Below are 13,597 nucleotides of genomic sequence, written 5' to 3'. Positions count from 1 at the left end.
CCCCTCCCTACCCATTAAACGTTCAGCATATACAATAAACCCATTAAACAATGTCATCACACTATGAAAATAAACAAGAAATTTGTGTCATCTACTTTTACATACTGGGTCAGTTCATTTCGTCGTCTTCTCATTCTGTCATTTTAGGTGGTGGAGGTCCACGGTAGGACCTCTCTGTTGTGTTCCATGTACGGTTCACAAATTTGTTCAAATAATGTGATTTTTATTTTAAATTATATGTTATTTTTTCCAATGGAATACATTTATTCATTTCTATGTACCATTGCTGTATTCTCAGGCTCTCTTCTGATTTCCAGGTTGACATCATACATTTTTTTGCTACAGCTACGGCATCATAATAAATCTTTTTTGTGTTTCATCCAGTTCGAGGCCTAATTGTTTACTTCTTGTATTACTTAGAAGAAAGATCTCTGGATTTTTTGGTATGTTGCTTTTTGTGATTTTATTTAATACCTGGTTTAGATCTTCCCAAAACTTTTCCACTTTCTCACGTGCCCAAATTGCATTTACTGTTGTTCCCATTTCCTTCTTACAGCGAAAACATCTATCTGATAATGTTGGGGTGTGATATATAGCCTGTGTAACCAATTATACGGTATCATGCATAACCTCGTGTTTATTATATTTCTCATAGTTCTGGAGCATAGCTTTTCCCATGTTTCATTTTTTATCTTTATGTTTAGATCTTGTTCCCATTTTTGTTTGGGTTTACAGTTTGTTTCCTCGTTCTCTTTCTCTTGCAGCCTGATGTACATGTTTGTTATAAATCTTTTAATTATCATTGTGTCTGTAATCACCTATTCAAAGGTGGCTTCCTTCTGGTAACCTCAGCCTGCTTCCCAATTTGTCCTTTAAGTAGGTTTTCAGTTGGTGGTATGCAAACATTGTACTGTGAGTTATTCCATATTTGTACTTCATTTGTTCAAAAGATAATAGAAAATTGTTTTTTGGGGAAATAATTTATTCTTTTGATCCCTTTTCTCTCCCATTCTCTAAAGGAAAGGTTATCTGTTGTGAAAGGGATTAGTTGATTTTGCATCAATAATTTTGGTAGTTGGTAATTTGTTTTTTTCCTTTCTACATAAATCTTCTTCCAAATGTTGAGCAGATGGTGCAGTATTGGTGAAATTCTATGTATTCTAACATAGAATTTCACCAGTACTGCACCATCTGCTCAACAGGTTATAAATACTCTGTGACTCATGAAAGAGATATGAGTGTAAGAGTACACAATACCACAATTCTAAAAATTCAAGAGCTACGAAATCTGTCATGAGCTTCAGGATCTTCCAACCAAGCTGGAAAATTCTAAACTTAAAGTAATATGAAAGTATCCTGGTGACTGTATTGACTGATGGTCAAATAAGTTTGCTGTTTGCCTTCAATCAAAATATGCAAAGATCTGATTAATAATAAGGTAAATGTACTGACTACTGTTGGATATTGAGCAACAAACATGCAGATTGATACTTTATCTTTAAAAGTCAATTAAAATAAATTTAGACAAAACTAGAACTTTTTTTTGTACTATATAATTTTCTCATTCAAAATGCAGTCTGAGTTCTGAATTGTGCCCTGGTCTCTATCCAGTATTTATGAATCTGGAATTCTTGGGTAACTGTGTTTATGTAAATAAGCATAGTGAATTTAATTGCAGATGTTATGCAAAATAAGTTTGTAACATTTTCAGTTTATTTGCATAAGGGCAGAGCATGATTTCTGCTTAGAGGCTTGACACAGTGATTTATTTGTGCAGTGATTTATTTTTTGCTGAATTTTATTTTTAAGTTATTTAGCTTTACATATGGAACTGCAGTGTGAAACTTATTTCAATGATGTCTTGTAGTTTGGAAATTTATTTAAATATTCGTACATACATCGACTACTTGGCACAAGGAATGCAGTAAAAGAGGGATTTGGAAGTACAGATACATAATTCCCTGAAAGTGGCGTCATAGGGTTGTAAAGAGAGCTTTTGGCATATTGGTCTTCATAAATCAGAGTATGGGGTTTTGGGATGTTATGAAGAAGTTGTGTAAGACATTGCTGAGGGTTGTGTGAAATTTTGGTCACCTCACCACAGAAAAGTTATCAATAAGATTGAAAGACTGCAAGAAGATTTAAAGGCTGGGACTTGAGGAAATGAGTTAAAGGGAAAAGTTAAACAGGTTAGGAGTCTTTTTCGTTGAAGTTGTGTGAGACAAGAAGTAGAGAATACGGGTTAAGGGTGAAAAGTTGAATGTTTAAAGGGAACATTAGAACTTTTCGCAGAGTGGTGAGAGTGTGGAACGAGCTTCCAGCTGAAGTGATGAATGCGGATTCAATTAAAAATTGGATAAGTATATGGATAGGAGAGGTATGGTTCAGGTTGACAAGACTAGGAAAAGTAATAGGTTTCTGTGCTGTAGTGTTCTATAATTCTAAGTGATGTACATGAATGTTTTGAGCAATTCTCATACAGCTGGTAATCCCCATGGATGTCAGAAGGCTGAGAGAACACTGCATTGAATTACTTTATTGCTGATTACAATGGGCACAGCAAACATTGAGGTTTTTAAAAAAATGTACAAAAATTGCTAATTGGCTTCAGGAACTATCAAAGAATAGTATAGATGTCTGTTATTATAGAGACAAAAAACATTGGCATTGGATCAGGAAGTATGTTCCAAGTAGATAATCTTTCATCAGAACTGGAAAAGTGAAAAATGAAGTGTGTTTCAAGTTGTGAGTGAGAGGGGAAGATTTTCATGAGCTGAAAGCTAATTTTCTCTCCACAGATTCTGCTTGAAATGCTGCATATTGCCAGGACTGTTTTGCTTTTTTAAATTTCGAACCTCTAGCAATTGGATCTTTTGGTTAAGAATAATCATTACTACTTCTGTTTGGGTTAGAAAGTTATGCAATTATTGCAGTCCCAGTTCATCAAAAATGATTTATTACAGTTCCTTAATTTTATAGTTCTCTTAACTTTCATTACTTTTTAAATATTGTGATAGATTATAGATACATTTTTGGGAGATAAATTGGGGCAGGATTTTTGGTGTAAGTCACATAAAAACACTTTAAAACAAATCTTAATTGAAAATACTGGAGCTCTGCTTATGCTAGACAGCCTGGCTCCAAGAGCCTTTGCAGAAACTTTGGAGAGTGCACAAGAGACTTCACTAATGGATTGTTGTTTACAAAAAGGCAACAGATGAAATAACTCGTCGGAGCCGCAGGCTGCCTGGAGTGGAATTTGCTGTTCTAAGAGGGTCATGTGGTTTTGCAAGCAGAGAGAGAGAGAAAAACAGGCTTTCTCTCAGAGAGAGAGAATTCAGTTCTGCAGTTTTACATTCAGCAGCAGCTGGGAGTGGAACAGGAGAAAAACCTAATTTGGAAGACTGGTTGTGAGTGCTTAGTTCAGCCTGGTCAAATCAAAGCCCTTGTGGTTCATACAAGAGGAGAGGACTGGCTGCCTAACGTTTCACTTGAAATAAGAAAAAGGAACTCTGTGGTGACCTAAAAGAAAGAGGTTATTATCTGGAAAACATTGATGGGGCAAGTTTCTACGGCAAGACACTGAAGTGGCTGGTTACAAGGAATCAGTTGTGGGTGTCCAGCGAAAAACAAATCTCTCTGAAATCTGACAAGAACCTTCCTGAGCAGTAACCATTTACCTTTCAAGCATCAAAGCCTGGTGAACTTCATAAATGTTAAATTCTGTGTACATTATAATTGCCTGCAACCAGTAAACTTGGAGGAATGAGAAGTGAAATTGGACTGAATCAAAGAACTTTTCTGAACTTGCATGCACATTGGGCTTAGAATTAGAAGTGGATTAAGTTAGATTAGTTAAGTTAATAGTAATGTTAAAGTTTGATATTGTTTTCATGTTTAAAGATAATTAAAAGCAACTTTTGTTAAAGTAACCATTTATATCTATTGCTGCTGGGTTTTGGGGTCCTCTGGGCTCATAATATGAAAGAAATGTCTTTTTTCAATGTATCGAACTCCTGTAGATTTAGAAACCACTCTCATTCCACTTGCAGGTACTCAGAGGTCAAATGGCTACCTTCTGAAATGTAATAATTTTATGATTCACACATATTAACCTTTATTTTTAGAATATGCTCCTGTGTCTGGATTATACACGGGTATGAAACAATCATCACCAATTGTTATTCTGTCAGCATCTAACTAAGTGCCTCCCTTCAATAATTATACATTCTGATCCATCATCAGTATTGCAAATAGATGATTAGAACCCACATAGTAACTCAGTTAAGTTCAAGTTTATTGTCACATGTACAAAGCTGAAATGAGAGTTTGATTTGTGAGTCGTTCAGCAGATATCTCACATGTAGTACAGCAAGTAAAACACTGTACAGAAGTGTAGGGTACAGGGAGAGATCATATAACCTAAGTGCAGAAGATTTTTAATTCTTGTTGACAGTCAAGTTCTGTATTGATATACTTCACATTTCATATAACTAAAGTGAGATTAATAATATGTACTATCTGGCAGGAGCTTTAAGATGTTACAAACAATTAACATAATAAATAAATAAGCAAAATGTTCTTGTGGTTATTGTAGAACATTTCAATAGCAGGGGATTCTAGAACTACAACAAAAAGGTTAATACAGCAGAGCTTGCATATACTTTTCAGTGTTCCTTTAATCAATCATTTTGAGGGTGGTGTACATAGATTCTCATTTGACTACTGAGTTTTTATTTTTTCTGTATTGGCAATCATTTTATTTACATTTCTCACTTTTATATCACTATCTTTTTCTTGAGTACAGTTTATACTATCAACTAGTAGAAATTCTGCCTGAAAAAGAAATTCAGGTTTGTACATAACATGCATGTACAATGAATTTGAACTTTGAATTCATGGCAATGTGGCAGGTGCAGAATACATAAGGGAAAAAGTTATATTTTTTGTATGTAATTATTATGCACTGTGTAAGAAATGTATTGCATGCGGACAAGTGTGCACCATGGTCAAATGGTTTATTCAAATTTATTCCTTTCTTTATTTTCTTCCCTCCATTTCTCCTCTCTCTACTTTTTCAAGCAGCCTTTGTAGTGTTGATATCTTTTGTTGCTAGTTGCAAAGTACACAACCAAAGGCAAAGTTATCAACAGAATATAATTTATTGGAAGCAGTAACTCTCAATTAAACAACTTTGTTTGACACTACAATGTATCAAAAGTCATATCATGTGGTACATCCAGTTCTAAAATAATTATACTTGAATATATTACAATTCAGGGTCCACCCAATTCTGGAATAGCTCTGGATAACAGGTTGACATATCAGATCTTGGTTTGGGCACCTGCCTACATTTTGCTCGCACCTTAATGAAGGGCTCAAGCCTGAAATGTTGGTTATATATCTTTATCTTTGCTATAAAAAGTACGCTGTTTGACCTGCTCATTTTCTCCGGCATCGTTACAATCCCTCAGGTTAATTTCTGTTATGTTCAAATCAAGATTTGAAATTATTCCCGAGGAAGTCTGTACAAGTGATCAACCAGAGGGCAGCGACTAGCCCAATTCGTCAACCCTTGGAAGCAGAGCTGGTATCAACAGCGTTTACTTTCAAGAGATTCTTTAAGGGATATTACAGAAATGATGAGCCGGAAGAAACATAGATCCATACATTACAACACAGAAACAGGCCCTTCGGCACTTCTAGTCTTCGCCAAACCATTTTTTTTGTCTAGTCCCACTGACCTAGTCCATGGTCCTCCAAACCCCTCCTATCCATGTTCCTGTCCAAATTCTTCTTAAATGTTAAAATTGACCCCCACAGCCACCATTAAATCCGGCAGCTCGTTCCACACTGTGTGTGAGAAGTTCCCCCTCATGTTTCCCCTAAACTCTTCCCCTTTCACCCTTAACCCATGTCCTCTGGTTTGTATCTCACCTACCCTCAGTGGAAAAAGCCGATCTACATTTACTCTGTCTACCCCACATAATTTTAGATATAGGTATACCCCACTTTACAAATACTTGAATTATGAAAATTCGCTTTCACAAAGAAGCCATGTTTGCTTTTATGAAGGGATTTTTGCTTTTACAAAAATAGCCTCCAGTAGTAGTGAATAGGTCTTTGCTTTATGCCATTTCAGCTTGCAAAAGCTTCCTAGGAATGCTCTAGTTTCTATACAGCAGGGTATATTTATACCTCTATCAAATCTCCCTCATTCTTCTATGCTCCAGTAAATAAAGTCCTGTTTAACCTTTCCCTGTAACTCAGTTCCTGAAGTCTGGACAACATCCTCCTAAATCTCTGCACTCTTTCAATCTTATTGCTAGCTTTCCTGTAGTTAGAAGTTAAACATTAAAGTCTGCAAACACTGAGGTTGAAGCAAAACACAATGCTGATGAACCTCAGCAGGTCAAACAGTGTACTTTATATTGCAAAGATAACAGTACATAACCAACATTTCAGGCTTGAGCCCTTCATACCTTGATGAAAACAACTTATCCAAATCCATTCATTCCAGATGCTTTTTCATTTCCTCAAAACTGGCCTTTCTCCAATTGAGAACCTCAACCTGAGGCCCAGACCTGTCCTTCTTCATAATTAACTTGAAACTAATGGCATTATGGTCACTAGACCCCAAATCTTCCACTACATGTACTTCTATCACCGTACTGTCTTGCTTCCTAATAGGAGATCCAGTATTGCATTGTCTCTAGTTGGTACCTCTGTAGAAAACTTTTCTGAACACATTTAACAAACTCCAACCCATCTAGCCCTTTTACGGTATGGGAGTCCCAGTCAATATGTGGAAAGTTAAAACTTCCTACTATCACAAGCTTATGTTGTTTGCAGCTGTCTGCCACCTCTCTTCAGATTTGCTCCTTCAATTCTTGATGACTATTGAGCAGTCTATAATACAACTCCATGAGTGTGGTCACTTCTTTACTGTTCCTCAGCTCAACCCAATATAGCCTCCGTAGACAAGTCCTTTGGTGTCCCTGCCTAAGCACAACTGTGAATATTTTCCCTGTCAAACAATGCCACCCCTCCCACTTTCATCCCCTCTTTTCAAGCATGTCTAAAACAATGGAAACCCGGAACCCTGTCCTACCCCTCCTGTAATGAAGTTTCACTAATGGTCACAATTCCACCTGCCAATCCATGCTCTAAGCTCGTCTGCCTTTCCTACAATACTGCTTGTATTAAAATAGATGCACTTGAGAAAATTTACAACACATGCAATCCTTTAACTGAAAAAAGCTGAGTTTTTTTGAAAAAATATTTCCACAAGTCTTGATGCATTATCCTGGGTAGCGGGTAGCACATGGTAAAGGCTGGTTATTTGTAGCTGATCTCATGTAATGTTAGCTGAGAAAGTACAAGTAGAGCAAGATATATGTACACAGAGACAGAGAGGGGATATAAAGCAGGAACTGTGAAGTTCAGAATACAGCCCCTATTGGAAATCAAAAATAAAATGGAATGCTGGAAATGCACAGCATATCAGACAAAAAGAGATGAACTGAGTTAACATTCTTCAGAAATGGCAGAATTTTGCAACCCAAATGTTTGCCACAACTCCCACATCAAAGGGTCAGGATGTGCCTCGATGAACGAAGCATGCAATACCTGCTCTTTCTTACCATCCACAAACCCACACACTCTTTCCAAGAGTAGTAATGATTCATAATTCATTTGACTTAGAGCCTCTTTGGCCTATACTATATTCTGTCCTTCCAAAGAGGTTTCCTCAACTTTGCAGAAAATAAATGCAGATTTGGTGATCCCTTTGCAGAATAATTTTGTTCAATCTACAAATATAATCCCGATCTCCCAGTTGCCTATCTTCTTAATTCTCCATTCAATTCTATCTTTAACCCCTTACATTGGGCTTCACTGGAACAGTGCAAGTTCAAGGAATGTGTCCCTGTCCATTTAGCAGGCTATTCCTTGGGGCTTGATAATAAATTCAACCATTTCAGATAATCATCCTCACCAGTTTATATGGCAGGTTGTGATGCAAGATAATCATCCTGCAATTATAACCAAGTTGCTAGATATTACCAATGTTTTAATTTACTTCAGATTTTTACCACTGTATTATGCATTTCACAGTTCCAGTAATTTTCTTCCTATTCTTCTTCCTCAGAGATCCATTGCCTTTACTACCTTCTCTCGGCTGGCACTCCAGTGAGCATGATAGTTTCTCTTGTTCCACACCCTATCGTTGCCAATTATTTTTGTTCTCTTTATCCTTTCCCTGTTCTCTGCTTGTTTTCTCGCACAGAATAAAAGGTCAAAACTGTGAAATGATTTCTCTCTTCATGGGCACTGCCTCACCTGCTGAGTGCTTCCACCATTTGTTTTTGTTACATTTATGGAATATTGACCTTCTGAATTTTATACAGATGCAAAATAATTCGGATTCTTCACAGTAACCTATTGTACAGTTGTCAAGTTTACAGGGAAAGGGCTTCCCCCTACCCCTCCCTCCCCTAAATAAGGCGAATTAATCTATCAGGAGATATTCAACTCTGGAAAATGAACTTGGTCTTTCCTGGACCTGAACAGGATATCAGTGGGAATGACTGGATAGCGGTAAAATGGAAGCATGGACTGATTTGTCCACGCTGCTGAAGATCCAGCTGCGCTGGATGGGTCACGTCTCCAGAATGGAGGACCATCGCCTTCCCAAGATCGTATTATATGGCGAGCTCTCCACTGGCCACCGTGACAGAGGTGCACCAAAGAAAAGGTACAAGGACTGCCTAAAGAAATCTCTTGGTGCCTGCCACATTGACCACCACCAGTGGGCTGATAACGCCTCAAACCGTGCATCTTGGCGCCTCACAGTTTGGCGGGCAGCAGCCTCCTTTGAAGAAGACCGCAGAGCCCACCTCACTGACAAAAGGCAAAGGAGGAAAAACCCAACACCCAACCCCAACCAACCAATTTTCCCTTGCAACCGCTGCAATCGTGTCTGCCTGTCCCGCATCGGACTGGTCAGCCACAAACGAGCCTGCAGCTGACGTGGACTTTTTACCCCCTCCATAAATCTTCGTCCGCGAAGCCAAGCCAAAGAAGAAAGAAAGAACAAGGCTACTTGCAATGCCCTTTACAAAAATCTGCTTTTGTAAGACTACCTCCTCAAAAGATCCTCATCTTTTTAATTATGTCATGACTTGGTTGTTCACATCACAGTAGAATTGGTGTAGACATCGCTAATAAAAATAGAATATCAGAAATGTAGACAGAAATAGAAATTTTTGAATGAATGAAAGGTCATTAATTTGAAACATTAATTCTTTCCCCACAGATGCTGCAACCCATAACCAGGATTTCAAGCATTTGTAGTTCCCTTTATTAGGGGATTGTGAAAATCAGTTTGGTTGTGGTGGATGTGAAGAGGTAGTCAGGATGTCTCCTATTTCTCTGATGTACCACACAGAACAACAGATTATACATTTCTGAGAGCTGTGTGACCTGAGTTGACATCAAAGGGGGTGGTTCGGGAATTTGACTGGAGGAGCAGCTGTAATTTAAATAAATTGCAAGCTTTAATGACTTCAGAGTAATATCAGCATCATTTTGTTGGACCTTGAACTTACATGGATCAGAGGCGAGCAAGAGGAATTGAGGTAGAATCTCAACAACAATCCAACTGAATAACCTATTCAGTTCTCTGATGAAAGTTGCAAGCCATGATTATAGCACCTCGCCCATAAAAACCATTTAAAAGTCGAGACGATTTAAAGAACAGTTCCTAGATTTCATCCGTGCAGACAAATGCACCAAAACACCAATCCCAAGAGAAAACCTATCTTAAACAAGACAGACAACAAGGATGTATTCTAGTTTCCAAAATGTACCTAGCAATTTAAATGATCAAATTGAATATTAAAATAATTATGCAAATTCTTAAAAGGTAATGCAGCACAGTCTTCAGTCTGATACAGAAGAAAATTAAAATGAGAAGAAAATAAAAATTATAACAGTTCGCTTAACTGACTCATGGCCCGGTGTAGATGGCCTTCAGCGCGAGTATTAATCTAATAATTGGTGTGCACAATGCAGTAATCACTGGCAGGCTATAATACTGAAAGTAAATGGAGACATCATGGACCTTTAGCAACCCAAAAATTTTCAAAATCCCCCGTTTTGTTGGAGGCAGGCATCGGAATCGCCAATAGGTAGCAATATCACGGTAGCAGCGAAGATCATGCCCTGATACCACAAGGTCCGCCTGAAAATGCAACAAAATAATTAATTTTCAGTGAAAAAATGTATTTTTCTTCTATTTTTTCAAAACAATGCTCCTATTCATGTGGTCATTTAATCCTTTGCCTTTTGCTGACATGTAATTGGTGACCTGAACCCTAGTCTTCAGGGTCATTGGAAGAGAGGGCAGAAAATCAAAGTGGAAGGACATGGGTGCTTCAAAGTTTAGGGCAAAAATCCACTGATAGGGCTAGAAGAACTCAAAGTTGTAAACTGTGCTGCAGTCATACAGAAATATTGTATGAAAACAAGGATAAAAATATAAAAAAATCAAGGTATTTCTCAATCAGGTGCCAGTATAAATGGGTAAACTCAGAAAGGATGGACCAGTGAGATAGGGACTAAATACTGACAGATTCATATTTTGATTTCAAGTTTACTTCAAAGAGGTGGGGGGGAGGTCATGAAAGGCCAACCAAAAGAACTTTGTATTGTGAAATCCAGAGGTAAAAAAGCATACCATGATGAAGGGATCAGGGCCAAAATGTAAGCTATACATCTTTGTCTCTTATGGATGCTGTGAGACCTGCTGAGGTTCTCCAGCACTTTTGTGTATTTACTACAATCACAGCATCTGCAAACTTTCTTGTTTCACTCATAACAAAGAAATGGATCAAATTTCAACAGCAGATAAACTGAATCAGGGGCAAACTCAGGAAATGTTAAAAAAGGAAATGGGCAGCTTTCGTGATTGATATTAAAAAAAAGCACACTGGGCAAACAAATCAACAATTTACAAATGCTTTGACTTGGTCAGGCAAGTAGCTGGTCATGGAAGCAAAAGTCAAGGAAATTAGCTAAAAGTCAATTATATTAGCTAAATTCTAGCAATGTGGATCTGTAAAGTTATAAGATCAATGAATTAAACTCCAATTGAATATTAAAGATCCAAATGAAGACTAAAGGTCGAGTAAGAAAGCAGTAGGCCAATCCCAGTACTTCTGCAAAAGCAAAAGATGGAACAAAATGTAAATTAGAAATTTAGTAAATATATCCAAACTATTTGCAACTCATTATTATCAATGCACACACATTCATCTTAAAATGTCAAGTGTGCTTGCCGCTAAATGATTTCAGTAAGATATGGTCAGATATTACATCATTTCAACAAATGTTCAACAAAATACTGCGGTATCCCACATTGATATCCTTAAGCATCTTTATACCTAGGTAAATTTACGTCAGACTTGCTACCCATTGTGTGATCGACTGACTACCTTTAACAGTCAGCATTATCTAATATGTTAGCTATACACAAGCAATGTGGTGTTGTAGCAAATGTGCTACACGAGCATGGAGAACAACACGCACACCAAAGCCTTAGAAAATTAGACTGATTTATTGGTCTGGCCATTGCGCTTATAAGGGCCCCTGGCGCTGACGTCAGGGACCCGCATCATCAGAGTTCCCACCAGTTTCCCATCTTCCCACCATGCAAAGGTCACCTGGGACGATGGCCGGTGTCACACCCCAGGCCCATGCGGTCACTGCATTCGTCAGCCATTTTGTGGGCCGGTCCATGTCTCCGCGTGCGGTCCACTACACAACCACCCCATCCAGAACCGGCAATCAGGCCCTTGTCTGTAGCATTAGGTGGCCTGCCCCTGCGTCAGGTGGGAAGGTATTATCACAGTCCAGATATGCCAGTTTCAGGCAGTCGACGGTAAAAGTCTCCTTCTCACTGCCAATGCTGAGGACAAAGATGGAACCATTGTCTCTAATGACATTGTAGGGCCCCTCATATGATCGTTGTAAGGGTGGTCTGCATGCATCTCTCCTCATAAACATATACTGACGAGTCTTTAGAAAATCCTTCAGACGCTATGCTTGGGCTGGCCATACAGTGGGGGTTGCCGCGGAACCAAGTCTTGGATGTGGGGCATGGGATATCTGTTGGGCTTGGTGGCCTTGTTGAGGCAGTGGTAAGCACCATATGGTCTCCAACCCCCTTCTGATTTGAGCACCATGTGAAGGGCAGAGGCCCAGAGACTGTTGGCGTGCCGCACAATCCCCAGCTCCTCATTTTTGTTAAACTCCTCCTTTGCCAGGCTGAGCTTTAGAGCAGTGAGTCAGTGTGCCCTGGCATGGAGCGGGGACCCCTCAGTTAGTATGTGGTGCCTTACCCTATGCTTTGGTTCGGCCACAGAGAACTGTGGCGCCATTATTGAGGGCAACTCTGCAAGGATGCAGGCAAATTCATTGTCTGAGAGGGTTTATAAGAGTCCAGGTGGGGTGTGGTAGCTTGACATCCCCCAAAGGCAGAATCTGAAAAGTTCTGGCATACACCCAAGCACCATCCCTTGAGGTCGACAAGCAAGCAGTGGGCCCAAAGGAAGTCCGTCCCCAGGAGTGGTTGCATCACTGCCACAAGGGTGAAGGTCCATGTAAAGCAACTGATGCCGAAATGAAGGGGAAAATTAAGTTCAAATGTAGGAGCTGTTGTCTGCCCTCAGTGCTGGGGCCTGCTTGCCGCTGCGGTGTCGAGGCCTGCAGGGGGTAAGGGGGGGCGGGGTAGGATGCTTATCTTGGCGCTCGTGTCGACCAGAAAATGCCTGCCCGACAGCGAGTCCAAGACGTAGAGGAAGGTACCACATGGACCATCTGCCATAGTCATCCACAATGGTGGGCCAGAACGTTTCCCGAAAACCTTCAGGGTGGGTGGCATCAACAGACCTCCGCATCCCATTGCTAGTGGTAGTACCACTAGCCTGTCCACTGGCCTTGATCTCGCTGGGGGCTGTTCGTGGGGCTTGCTGATGTGGTCTATGATGGCACTAGTGTCCTTCTTCACTCTCCAGAGCACGTCTGCTTGGGCTGTGACCCTCCGAGAGTCACCAAGGTCCTCATCTGTGAGCAAGAGTCATACATCCTCGGGAAGCTGTTCCAGAAAGATCTACTCAAAGAGCAGGCAAGGATTGTGGCCCTCGGTTAGAATGAGTACCTTGCTCATTAGGGTGGAGGGGGCCGCATGCCCCATCCGTCCATATGCAGCAATCAGGCGCTGCAAAGGCCAAAAGTGCGGGTTAGTAGCTCTTTGAGGGTCGTGTATTTGCCTTACTCCAGAGGCTGCCATAGGAAATCTACGACCCTTGCCACTGTGTCCTGATTGAGGGTGGCCACATCGGAGAAGTAACGCTTGTCATCGGTGGTGATGTGGCAAAGCTGGAACCGAGCCTCGGCCTGTTCGAACCACATGTGTGGCTGAGACACCCAGAACGTTGGAAGCCTGAGAGAGACTGCTTGGATGGTCACTGGCTCCGCTTGATCAGTCATCTTCGAATCCAACTGCCGGTTGGACCTGTCAGTATTACCAATGTAG

General features: G+C 39.9%; 1 protein-coding gene across 4 annotated transcripts in view; it reads right to left on the bottom strand.

Moving 5' to 3' along the window:
* Positions 1–9,538: 9,538 nt before the first annotated feature.
* LOC138744046 (uncharacterized) overlaps positions 9,539–13,597 on the bottom strand; it is an 83,287-nt gene continuing 79,228 nt past the window's right edge. For 2 of the 4 annotated variants that reach the window (XM_069899565.1, XM_069899646.1), the window contains exon 9: positions 9,539–10,243. In XM_069899565.1, the coding sequence (XP_069755666.1) occupies positions 10,010–10,243 (234 nt within the window). In that variant the 3' untranslated portion in view covers positions 9,539–10,009. The remainder of the gene's footprint in view (positions 10,244–13,597) is intronic. The other 2 variants (XM_069899892.1, XM_069899725.1) reach the window with 1 other exon arrangement.

The sequence above is a fragment of the Narcine bancroftii genome, chromosome 1, assembly GCF_036971445.1.
Source record: "Narcine bancroftii isolate sNarBan1 chromosome 1, sNarBan1.hap1, whole genome shotgun sequence".
In the NCBI taxonomy this organism is placed as follows: domain Eukaryota; kingdom Metazoa; phylum Chordata; class Chondrichthyes; order Torpediniformes; family Narcinidae; genus Narcine; species Narcine bancroftii.
The sequence above is the reverse complement of the archived record's forward strand: the minus strand, read 5'-3'. Positions and strand labels throughout refer to the sequence as shown.